At 49.0% G+C, this 12,768-nt stretch overlaps 1 protein-coding gene across 1 annotated transcript in view; it reads right to left on the minus strand.

Moving 5' to 3' along the window:
• LOC134495020 (nardilysin-like) overlaps window positions 1-12,768 on the minus strand; it is a 55,423-nt gene that overhangs the window by 13,932 nt on the left and 28,723 nt on the right. The window contains exons 19-23 of the mRNA XM_063300265.1: window positions 12,097-12,148; window positions 10,931-11,081; window positions 9,337-9,464; window positions 1,194-1,356; window positions 628-659 (exon numbers count right to left, since the gene is read on the minus strand). Coding sequence (XP_063156335.1) covers window positions 628-659; window positions 1,194-1,356; window positions 9,337-9,464; window positions 10,931-11,081; window positions 12,097-12,148 — 526 coding nt within the window. The remainder of the gene's footprint in view (window positions 1-627; window positions 660-1,193; window positions 1,357-9,336; window positions 9,465-10,930; window positions 11,082-12,096; window positions 12,149-12,768) is intronic.

Consider the following 12,768-nt stretch of genomic DNA (forward strand, 5'->3'; position numbering starts at 1 on the left):
TATCTCAAAACATTTTTCAGAATGCCCCTTTGAAGTTCTACAAAGGGAGGGGTCTCCTTGCTTCCAAATATCAGAGTGGGGTGACTGTACCATCTCTTCTGACTAATAAATGTGGTACAGCTGCTGATTGAGACTTATACTGTACACCCAGCAAGGCACCCTGCTATGGTGGAATCTACTTTGCTGATGTACAGTATAAGCACATGGAAACAATAAATGGCTTCACTAATAATATGAAAATTATGCTGGACGTTCTGATAAGCAACTTGGGCAAAATGAATGCAAGACAACATCAAATAATGCTTAATAATATTTACAGTTTGAAAAGACTGGAATTTCAAACCTTTTTTTAGTGATTAATATAACATTGGTAGAAAATAATTTTAAAAATAAATAGAGAGATTTAAACAAACACTATAATAATGAATAGAAAATGCAGGCGTGGTTAAACTATTTAATACAACACAACTGTACTAAATGCATACTAAAAAGGCTGGTAACTATAAAGAATTAGGTTTCCAGTGCAAATTATATTTTAGTGTTATCAAAATAACACTAGCTACCATATAGTTCTTGCAAAGAACTCTGTCTTTTATTCAGTATTGAGAATCAAATCAAAATACTCACTCAGAGATATAATTCATGAACTGCTTTGACTCCTAAGAGACAAATTGTGAAAAAAATTAGGCAAAGTGATTTTGTCCCAATATTCAACACTTTTTGGGCCTGGTTAGTACTTGGATCAGAGACCACCATGAAATCCCAAGTTTGTAAGTTAGAAAAGGAAGTTTAAAAAAAAAATAGAATGCAGTGCCAAAACATTTCCATAGTACTGCCAATCACCAGAACGTGTATTCAACTCAAGTTCAAGTCGTACATCGGTTAAACTTTTTCTCTCTATGAAAGCAAAATTTCATTTCTCAGAAGCTTTATTATTTATCAGTGTTTGCCTTGATATACCATGTCCACATAATATCACATAGCAACAATGTAAAACTAACAATGGTAAAACATCAGTAAATTAATAATGCTATATAGGAAAATATATTCTATAATATTTATTACAATTATCATTTCATAAATACCTAGTAGACTCTATAGGTTGTAAAAGGGTCTAAAAGTTAGGAAGCCCTAACTCATGGTACTAGCTGATGACCTTCACCACCCCATATCTAAGTGGACTTTGTACTCACATTTTCTGTGAAGTTTCCTTGGACGAGTCCTTCTATCCACAGGTTTGATTTGAAAGTATTCACAAATTTTGTTAGGGATTCTATAGAAATACCATTAATCAAAGTTTCATATTTCTCTATTAATGACCACCTGCCATGCTCCAGTATTGATAGTCGTATGTCTCTGTAAATCCCAAAATGAAGATGGATCAGTAATCATGTGTTAATGAGAAAGGTTTAATTCTGGAATCTTAGTCTTTATAACAATGAAAAGATCAGAAGCATCACAATAATCTAACTCCATTCACATGTCATTAAGTTAGGAATTGGGACAAGATTGCTTCTTTGGTTCCACTTCTCTCCTGCTGCCCCACCATCTCACATCTGGAACCTCTGGATGTGAACAGCAGCTCATTGTCATGCGCTGCCTGCCTCTGAATAATACTCAGACACTGGTTCGATGGATCAGGCTCTGATTTATTCACAGCGCAGTTACAGCGTCGGAAGAAAAAAGCTGAGAGTGACAGGAGCGCGCCGGTGCGGGGTTTAAATACCCCGCGCCGGTCAGCGCCCCCTCACTCGCGGTCACGTCACCCCCCTTTGTCCAATACGTTGCCCTGCCGGTCGGTGAGGGGTTGTGAGGCCCCGCTGGCGTTCCGGGATCGCCCATCATCGGGTTTTCTATTCATCCGGTGATTGCTGTCAGCTGGGCGATCTCCGTTGTATTGGCGCTGATGGCTTGGGTGTGCTCCGTGATCCGTTTAGTTATTGTCTGTTGGCCGTTAGTCGTTGTGAGTTGATGGCTACTTATCTTGAGCCCCTTCTCCTGTTTCCTTGCTATTGTCATGTGTGCCATTGCGCTGATGACTTCAGCTCAACGGCACTCATGACATACTGCCCCCTGTCCGAATAGTGCTCCCCCCTGGTTTTCTGGTTTTTTTTTTTTTTTTTTTCCCGGTGGAGCTGTCAAACGGCACTTTTTTTTTTTTTTTTTTTTTCGAAATTCCCGCCGGAGTAGTTGTTGCCCCTCCCTTTGCTCCTCCCTCTACCACGTGCCTTCCCAGGGTGTGTCCATAGTGCGCATGCCCGGGTCACATCCTGGCGTGCGCATGCTCCAGCCACACCCTGTTTGTTTGGCTCAGTTCGGCGAGGAGAGAGGCGTGGCTGGTCGGGTGCTTATCAGCTCCAGGTAGGGCCCTTCTTTTTTTTTTTTTTTTTTTAAAGTGCGTCGCCTTTGTTATAGCCCCTGGGCGTTGCCCCCAGGTTGCCCTGTTGACTTGCTTGCCACTCCCCCGCGGCCGGGGGGCGGGGGGAGGGTGCTGGCGAACGCTTGTCACCGCCTCGTGGGCCCGGGGCGGGGGGAGTGAGTCCCGGGGGGGGAGGTCCACCCAAGTCGCGGGCTTGGGGGGGCCCTTTCCCTTGGGGCACGGGAGGCGGGGGGGGCCTGCGGGGGGGGTTTTGCAGGGGACGGCTTGCTGACCTTGGTTGTGGCTTGTCGGGGTATGCCCGGTGAAATGCTCTGGTCAGGTCAGGCGCGTTAACGTTGTGCGCCGCCACCCATTCCGGGTGGGGGAAGTGTTTCCACCTGACCAGGTAGTGTAGAGTTCCTCGTTGCTTGCGGGAGTCGAGTATGTCCCTTATCTCGAAGTGGTGTTGCCCGTCGATCATCACTGGTGAGGGCTGTGGCGTGCTTGGGTGCCATCGAGAGGTGGTTGCCGGTTTCAGGAGGCTGGTGTGGAACACCGGGTGGAGTCTCCGTAGGTTGTGTGGCAGGTCCAAGCGTATTGCTACCGGGTTCACTATTTGGGTGACTCGGAACGGCCCGATGTACTTAGGCCCCAGCTTTTTCGAGGGTTGGGGTGACTTTAGGAACTTGGTGGATAGGTAGGCCATATCCCCCGCTTGGAACGTCGGTTGTTGGCGCCGGTGCTTGTCGGCCTGCTCTTTGTAGGCTGCCTGTGCATCCTTCAGCGCCGCCGTGATTATTGGCCATGATTCCGCGATCTTCCGTCCCCAGTTGCTAGCGTCCATCTGGGGTTCCGGGGGTTGAGGTAGCTCCAGTATGGGGACGAAGTCGCGCCCCGAGACTACTTCGAACGGAGTTTTCCCCGTGCTCGTGTGGACGGCGTTGTTGTATGCGACTTCGGCGAATGGGAGCAGTTCAGCCCAGTCGTCTTGGTGATAGTTAGTATATGAGCGTATGAATTGCTCTAAGGTGGCATTAAGAACCTCTGTGGCTCCGTCCGTCTGGGGGTGCCAAGCCGTAGATAGGGCCTGTTGGGTCCCCGTCAGCTTTAGGAAGGCCCGCCAGAATTTGGAGGTGAACTGTGTGCCCCTGTCGGTCACCACACGTGCGGGACATCCGTGTAGCCTGTACACGTGGATGAGGAAGAGTTTGGCTAGCTGTTGTGCGGATGGGACCGACGTGCAGGGGATGAAGTGGGCCTGCTTTGAGAAGTAGTCCTTCACCACCCAAATGGCCGTTTTCTTCTGGCTGGGTGGGAGGTCCACTATAAAATCCATAGAGATTTCCTCCCATGGGCGGGAGGGTTCTTCCACCCGTTGTAATAGCCCCGCGGGTTTGCCTGGTGCCCGTTTGGCCCTAGCGCATGTTGGGCAGGACGCTACGTATGCTTTTACGTCTCGCCTGAGCGCGGGCCACCAGAATTGATGCCGTGTTAGGTGTAGGGTCTTGAGGAACCCAAAGTGTCCCGCTTGTTTGGCGTCGTGTGACCTATGCAAGATCGCCTGGCGTTGCGAGTCCGGGACATAGATTCTGCCTTTCCCCCATGCCAGGTCTTGTGCCATCGTTACCTTGTCGGGGTTTGCCAGGAACCAGGGGTCAGTTTTGAGGCGGCGGCGAGGTCCGTGCGCATTCCCCCTGGTAGTTGCGGTTGGCTTCTTCCGGTCGCAGGTTGTCCCGCCGTCGGCTGCGCCGTAGAGTCGAGCTGCCTCCGAGCGCCGCTTCGGGTGGTCACGGCCATCCCCAGTTGCGAGGCGGATAGGACCGTCCCAATGGTGTCTGGGGCGGGCTCTTCATCTTGGGGCAGTCGGGAGAGGGCGTCGGCCAGGAAGTTCTTTTTGCCCGGCATGAACTTCAGCTGGAAATTAAAGCGGCTGAAGAATTGGGCCCATCGGACCTGTTTTGGGCTAAGGCGTCTGGGCGTTCGTAGGGCCTCGAGGTTCCGGTGGTCGGTCCAGACCTCGAATGGTTGGGTGGCTCCCTCGAGTAGGTGTCGCCATGTCTCTAGCGCTGATTTTACCGCGAAGGCTTCTTTCTCCCAGACGTGCCATCGCCTTTCTGTCTCGGAGAACTTCCTTGACAGGTAGGCGCATGGTTTCAGGAGTCCCGTGGGGTCCTTTTGGAGCAGGATGGCCCCCAGGGAGAAGTCTGAGGCGTCGGCTTGGACCACGAACGGCCGTTCTGGGTCCGGGTGCGCGAGGATTGGCTCCGTGGTGAACAGCGCTTTCAGCTTGTTGAATGCGGTCTGGCACGCGGGAGTCCAATTCAACACTGTGCCCGGGTTCTTGGCGCGTCGGGTGTCCCCCACCCCTTTGGTTTTGAGGAGGTCCGTTAGGGGGAGGGCTATCTCTGCGAACCCCCGGGCGAATGACCTGTAAAAATTCGTGAATCCGAGGAAGCTCTGGAGTTGGCGTCTGTTGCGGGGGCGCTCCCAGTTTAGCACCGCCTCGACTTTTGCGGGGTCCATTTCTATGCCGTCCCTGGAGATTCGGTACCCCAGGTAGTCTAGGCGCGCTTTGTGAAACTCGCACTTTGTAGGCTTGGCATAGAGCTGCGCCCTTCTGAGCTTGTCGAGGACTTGCCTGACTAGGGTCACATGTTCCTCGTGCGTTTTTGTGTAAATAAGGACGTCGTCGATGTAGACCAGGACCCCTTTGAACAGATGTTCATGCAGTACCTCATTGATGAGCTGCATGAACACCCCAGGGGCCCCCGCGAGTCCGAAGGGCAGCACTTTGTACTGGAAGGCGCCTAGGGGGCAGTTGAACGCAGTCTTCCATTCGTCCCCCTCCCTGATTCGGATGCGATAGTACGCCTCGCGAAGGTCCAGTTTGGAAAAGACTTTGCCCGTGGACAGGTGGGCGAGCATGTCCTTCACCAGGGGTAAGGGGTATTTGTTGGACAGGGAAGCCGCGTTTAGGCCCCGGTAGTCGGTGCAGAGCCGTCTTCTTCTCCCGGAATAAGACGGGGGCTCCGACCGGTGAGCATGCTGGCTCTATGAATCCCCTGTCTAGGTTTTTATCGATGAACTCCCGGAGGGTTGCCATCTCCTTTGGGGTCATCGAGTAGATCTTTGGTCTAGGTAAGGGGACGTCGGGCAGTAGGTCGATCCGGCAATCCGTCTTGCGGTGGGGGGGTAGTTGGTCAGCTTCTGCCTCTCCGAAGACCTCGGAGAAGTCGGCGTATTGTTCCGGTAGGTCTGCTGTGGTAGCGGCGTTGTCCTGTGTAGTCGCCTCCGCTCGTCCTACAGTGGGGTTGGTTCTGCCCGCTGGAACTGGTGCCCGATACTCGCCGTCGCCGAATGTGAAGGTGCGGGTCTCCCAGTTGATGCGCGGGTTGTTTGTCGCGAGCCATGGCATCCCCAGGACTGCAATGGGCCATCCGATGTGAGTGACGACGAACGATGTGCATTCGATGTGAGTGCCCAGTTGCAGGGTGACTGGCTCGGTTTGCAGCGTGGCTGGTTTCCCTCCCGCTGTAGAGCCGTCCAGCTGGTGGAATGCCAGCGGCGTGGGGAGGGGGAAGCAGTGGAGGTCGAGTTTGGCGACTAGGTTGGGGTGGATGAGGTTTTTTGAGCACCCCGAGTCCACTAGTGCCGCGGCCGTGGTGGCTCCGTTGCCGCCAGAGAGTTTGATTGCCACCATTATTACGGGGCTTTCGCCGTTCCGTCGAGGTGGTCCGCGCTGCTGTCCCACCGCCTGCCTCGCAACGCGTTTCAGGGCAGGCGGGGAGCTTTTCCCGCCGGCTGGTCGGGGTCTACGTTATCCTCTTCCCCCCAGTAGGCGTCCCAGCCTTCCTCTGGTGTCGCTGCGGCCACGGTCATTCGGCAGTGAGGGGGCGGCCCCAGGTTGGGTGGTTTGGGGCTAATTTTCGGGGTGGGTTTAGGCGCACTGGTCGGCGGTCGGTTGGCGAAGCAATCCACCGTCTTGTGCCCTAGTTTGCCACACTTCCTGCAGGGCTCCCGATCAAATTTCTTTTTTGGGTATATGGGGCCGGCCATCCCCACGTGTGGTGCGGGTACCTTTTTGCCGGCATAGTTTGTGTCTTCCGTGGTTGTCATGAGGAAGGTGCGGTGCGCGTGTTCGGCTTTCCCCGCGAGGTGGATCCATCTGTGTAGCGTTTCTGGGTCGTCGCGGTAGAGGGCCCATTGGAGAACGTCGCGATTGAGCCCCCTTTTGAACATTTCCAGCAGGGTGGTCTCGGACCAGTCGCTGACCTTCCCCGCGAGGGCTTTGAACTCCAGGGCGTAGTCTGGGACCGTGCGTGTGCCCTGTTTAAGTCTTTGGAGTGCGCTTTTCGCCCTTACTTTGGCTAGGGGGTCTTCGAAGTAGTTTTTCATCTCATTGATGAAGGCAGGGAAGGTGGCGAGGGCGGGGGAGCTGGACTCGTACAGTTGGACGTACCAGTCCGCCGCCCTGTCTTGTAGTTTGATCGCCACGGCGGCGATCTTGTCGGCTTCGGAGTCGTAGGAGTGTCCGTGCCTCCCCATGAACTCCCTGGCGTTCGTTACGAAGAACGAGAGTTTCGTGGGGTTCCCATCGAAGAAGATGGGGAAGTCCTTTGGGGCCCGGGCGTTTTGCGCGGCCCTGCCTCTCGCTTCCCGGCCTGTGGTGTCGTCCGCCTGGGCCGTCTGCTGACCCTCCGCTGGCCCGTGGGGGTTCGGTGCTTCGCTCGGGGTGTGGGCCTGTGCGGGGACGTCATTGGGTGGCGCGGGGGGCATAAGCGACTGGAGCATGGTCCGGAGTTCCGTCAGTTGGGCCCGCATGGCCGCGAGTTCAGCTCGTGCCTCCTCGTCCACGGCCCGCGCCGCCGCTGGGGCCGGTTCCGTCGGTGCGTCGGCGGGGGTGGGTTGCTGGCGGGGTTCATCCTCCCTCTGCCGCTGGTCCACTTCCTCCGTCGTCTGCTGGGTGTCTCCATCGTCCTCCTCCGTGTTGACCACCGTTGGGCTGTCGCTCCACGCCCGTTGCTGGGGTGCGATGTGGGGCGCGGGGTCCTCCGCTGGTTTCGGAAGGCATGTTGCTCCCTCCCGCGGTCGGGTTGCCTCCGTCGCCATCTCCCCTTGGGGTTGGAGCTGAGGCTCGGGTCAGGTGGGGTGGGCGTCCATGGCTCCGGGAGTCCGCGGTGCCTCTGGCCTTGGTCGGTCCTCCTCTGTCTCTTGCCGTGCGGCTCGCCCTCCTTGCCCGCGTCGCTCCGGCTTCATCTTGCTGGTCTTCTCGCCGTCTATTCCTCCCGCGGCTCGTTGTCATCCGGTGGGGCTCGGCGAGGCTGAGTTTATGACTCTCAGCTTTATGTCATGCGCTGCCTGCCTCTGAATAAGACTCAGACACTGGTTCGATGGATCAGGCTCTGATTTATTCACAGCGCAGTTACAGCGTCGGAAGAAAAAAGCTGAGAGTGACAGGAGCGCGCCGGTGCGGGGTTTAAATACCCCGCGCCGGTCAGCGCCCCCTCACTCGCGGTCACGTCACCCCCCTTTGTCCAATACGTTGCCCTGCCGGTGGGTGAGGGGTTGTGAGGCCCCGCTGGCGTTCCGGGATCGCCCATCATCGGGTTTTCTATTCATCCGGTGATTGCTGTCAGCTGGGCGATCTCCGTTGTATTGGCGCTGATGGCTTGGGTGTGCTCCGTGATCCGTTTAGTTATTGTCTGTTGGCCGTTAGTCGTTGTGAGTTGATGGCTACTTATCTTGAGCCCCTTCTCCTGTTTCCTTGCTATTGTCATGTGTGCCATTGCGCTGATGACTTCAGCTCAACGGCACTCATGACACTCATTCATAAGAGAACCAAGTGATCAGAATACCTGACTGTATGTGCGTCATGATTACTGGCCCCAATGCAAGAGAAAATGCTCCACAGACAGTTTCCTCTCTAGTCAGTTGCTCCAAGTGGTAGAAGTGGAATTGGCATGGGAACATCCAAATGCTTCCAAGAGCGCAGTCCTCCATATGCATCATACACATTAGTGATATGCTCCAAGTGCATCTAGCATTCTCTTATGCAATACTGCACCAGAAAAATCTTGGGGTGAGGACAAAAATCTTATGCGTGGACATACAATTTCAGGGGTTCATTAAAAACTAGAGTCCCCCTTTGTGGGGGGAGATGGGTGGTAATAGAAATTTGAAAAATAAATAAAAATAAAAACTTGCCTTCCCTTTTCTGCCTCTTCTGAATTAAACTGAAATATGATTTAGAAAGAGAAAAGAAGAAGAAAAAAGAAAAAGCAGAGTTTCATGGCATGCATTGAAACTGCCAACTCTCCCCTGCCCCCAGCATCTTGTGATAACCTTATGTAGGTGAAATTGGACTTTCCCTAAACTCTAAATGTTCCTTGTTTTAGGAGGAATAGGTGGTTTTTCACTACTACTCTACATTGAACACCTCAGATGCTCTTGAACATAAACTTAACCAGGAGATTTCTGGTGACTTTTAGCCTCTATCTCTCTACAGCAGAAGGTGCATAATCTGAGATCCCATTTGCCTACTCTGAAACCTTGGATAAGGTTGTACAGAACCTTTCCAAAATTTACCACCAATTTGTGACTCCTCTGATGCGACAAACGATTATTAAATACACAGGAAGTAACACATTAATGAGAACTAATTGCCTGAATATACTTTTAATTAAATGAAAAACAAACCAAATCTAGTTTTTGACCAGGTACTGTCCACATTTGTTGCCTTGACTCTAATTTTTGAAGAGCATCTTCTGGTTTATTAATTCAAGGCCAAATGTTTCCTGTAGTCTGAGGAAAGTTAGAGATTGCACAGAACATCTATGGATTCAACCGCCATTACACATCTTTAAGCTCGAAAGCTTGGAACTCATTTTGTTGTTATTTGTCTTTTACGGAACTGAATTTATACCATTGAGATCTAACATGGCAATTTCTTTCCAGGAAGTTTCCTTAAAAACACTCACTTTGCCAGTGTATCTGCTTTGATGAGATAATTAAAATACGACCTTTTAAGCTGCTCTGTTATCATCTGGAAGTTTGAAGGTGTGATCTTGAGGTCAGATAAATTATTGATAATCAGCTGAAACAGCAGCTAGAAAGAAAATTAAATTTTAAGCAGAGCAGCATTTTATGAAATAAAAGACTAAAAAGTGTACATTAAACATCTCACAACTCCTGATCATTCATTCATACACACACACACACACACACACATGTACATACATACACACACACACACACACACATATACATATACACATGCACACACAAACACATATACATACATACATACAAACACAAACATACCAATCTATATACTGGATAGTGAAGGATCTAAAATCCAGCATCTGTGATGACAAATTAAAAGAGCTGGAATAGAGAAGGTTAAAGGGAGTCATAATATCAGCCTTTAAATATTTGTAAGGCCATATTTTGGAAAAATTAGGCAAACCTCCAATAGGTCTCACAGACTTTGAGAAACCTGAATTTTCCCCTTGAAGTAAAGAATAACATAATCCAACCCACCCTTAAAATGTAAACATGCAAATCAATCCATTAATTAATAAAATAAAATAAAATTACAAAGCTAAACATTTCCATATGGCATTCCTGGTGACATCACAAAGTCTTTCCTCTGTCCTGTCCTGGAGGCTGACTAGGTACAGAAAAACATTGTCTAATTTTTATCTATAACTAGACAATCCATGACCCATTGGGTCATTTCAGAGATATTTCCTTACCGGATTTCTCAGTGCCTTCAAGAATGGCAAAGCTTCTAATGTACTGGAAAAGTTCTTTAAAATTCAGGGAGAGATATATCTGCTTTGAAAGTAGTCAATATTGAACTGTAGAGCCCAGTCAAACATCAGGAGTTGACCACAGGTAATGTTTATGACATTTTGTATTATGTCATAAATGTTTTATGTCATAAAATATTTCATAAAGTTTGCCAAATTTCTATTCCTGTCATGGGTCCCAGAGTTTGGACACATTCTGTAAGTTAGCCCATTTGAGGTACCTTGGTTCAAAAACTGCTGTCCTATGATGCACCATTTTGCCCAGATAAAGGTTACAAAGTATCAAACAGACACAAGGCTTTTAGTAGTACATAGATGGATGGCATAAGAACATAAAATGATGGAATGTTGATATTTACATAGTTCAGTAAAAAGGAAACTCTGCTGATATTTACTAGAAAATCTGAAGAATATTTATTTTGGTTCTTTATAGCTCATTTGAGGATCACAGTATTCCTGTGCATGGAGTTTAAAGAAGTTAATTATCCAAATTTCCAGTTAGAGAATCTCAGATAAGAGGACTGGGAAAGAGTTATTCCTAGCCAAACAATAAGCCAAGGTAGCAAGATCTGACTTAGTGTAAGCCATCTTGAGGCACTGATCTCTTTCACCAAGGGTTAGGTAAAGAGTAACAACTGTAAAAGTCTTCCACGTCTTATTCTTTCATTTCAGATACATTGTTCCAGTGATGATCAAAAATGTTATTACCTTCATAGTCACTGGAACGGAAGCAGATTATGAAGAAGTAAAGATCACTCACAGGTAGTTTATGGTTAAAGCCTTTCACTCGAATGGTCAAGCCATGCTCTTTAGCAATCACTTTATATTCCAACTGAGCAACATCGGCTTCATATGCTGGTTCAGCAAGGTTATGGCTGAGGATGCTTACAAAAGTATCAAAAAGCACCATGCTGGGTAAGGGAAGAATGCAACAAAGTGAATTAACAGAAGTGAAGTGGCAGAGTTGTCATATCTTCATGTCTTAAAGGAGAAACAAAAAAGTGGGTGTTCTTTTCACTGAGACTAAAAATTCAGATTTTCACTTCCATACTTGCTGTAAATTTTCTTTCAACACAATCTGTTTGGAAGACTTAAAGTGCAATGGGCAAAACAGGTAATCCAGTCATTTCCAAAAAGTAGAGACATTTTAAACTTTATAAGCTTTTTCTCTCTCCCAGATATACTGAATGAATGTGAACTATAGCAACAGCAGCTGCACTTGCCTTTATGCATTCTAGTGCAAAGCTTTGAAGTGGGGGCTTCAGTTCATCAAAGTTCCAATGAAGCTGTCTCTTGGAGCTTTCTTGCCTGCTTCAGAGCCCCTCTAAGCCTTGTCTAACAAAGACTAAGAAAGGAAACTGAGAGGAGTCTTGGGTAAGTTCTGCAGATCCACCTTCTCTTGCAGCAATGGCCAAAGGGCTTCCAGGCTGGATGACTTTGGCAAATGCCACAGGATTGCTGGTGCTCTGTGCCTTCAGATGCCTTAGTGCATGCTGAGGGTCTCCAGGCCCAGCAGATTCAGTGAATCACATAGCATGCACTGAAGCTAACCCATCTGGAACCTCCTCCTGATTGCTTGGCAAAGGTCCTCCAGGGTAGGTAGCTCTGGAAAGTGCTGAGGGCAATCCCAAAGCCACCCAGCCTGAACCCCCTTTCCATGTGCTGAAACATCTTCAGGTGTTGTAGCTTTGGTGAACACTGCAGCCAGTCCTGAATCCAGCCTAGAGAGAGCTGCAAGGAGCCTTCTAACCACAGTATTCTGGTTCATGGTCAACTGAACTAAATTTAAGAATGTTTGGCTTTGCTTCATCAAAGTAAATCTAAATCCTTCAGACAAGCCTAACACATGTATTATTACAACCTAACAATAACAACAATGAAATCTTTTATCATTTCAAACCAGTAAATTAAAAAAAGATTGCTTACTTCAGTGCAGACTGTAATATTACTGGTGATACCAGGTAGAAACAGATAAATCCTGGAGAAAAATAAATAAATTGGAAAAGTAATAAGAATATCAGACTTGTGTCAACTGTCTATATACATGCATCTGTATTTTTTTAGAGTCACTGAAATCTGATCTACAGTACATCAGTTAAGGGTTGTTCAGTCACATCAAACATCTCAACGTTGTGCTTTCTGAAACTAGTACTTTTAGTGGTGACTTGAGAGTCCATTGGACTGCAAGGAGGTCAAATCAGTCAATCCTACAGGAAATCAACCCTGACTGCTCATTGGAAGGACGGATACTGAAGCTGAAGCTCAAATACTTTGGCCACCTAATGTGAAGAGAGGACTCACTGGAAAAGACCCTGATGCTGGGAAAGACTGAAGGCAAAAGGAGAAGGGGACGGCAGAGGATGAGACAGTTAGATAGCATCACCAATGCAATGAACATGAATCAGAGTAAACTCCGGGAGACAGTGGAGGACAGGAAGGCCTGGCGTGCTATGGTCCATGGGGTCATGAAGAGTTGGACATGACTTAATGACCGAACAACAACAACAATGCTTGAGGATCCTCATTCCCAAGATCATCAGGTCAATGTGTTTGTGTATGTGTGTGTGTGAGAGAGAGATGGAGAAAGGGGAAGGGAAG

The sequence above is a fragment of the Candoia aspera genome, chromosome 3 (assembly GCF_035149785.1).
Source record: "Candoia aspera isolate rCanAsp1 chromosome 3, rCanAsp1.hap2, whole genome shotgun sequence".
Lineage (NCBI taxonomy): Eukaryota > Metazoa > Chordata > Lepidosauria > Squamata > Boidae > Candoia > Candoia aspera.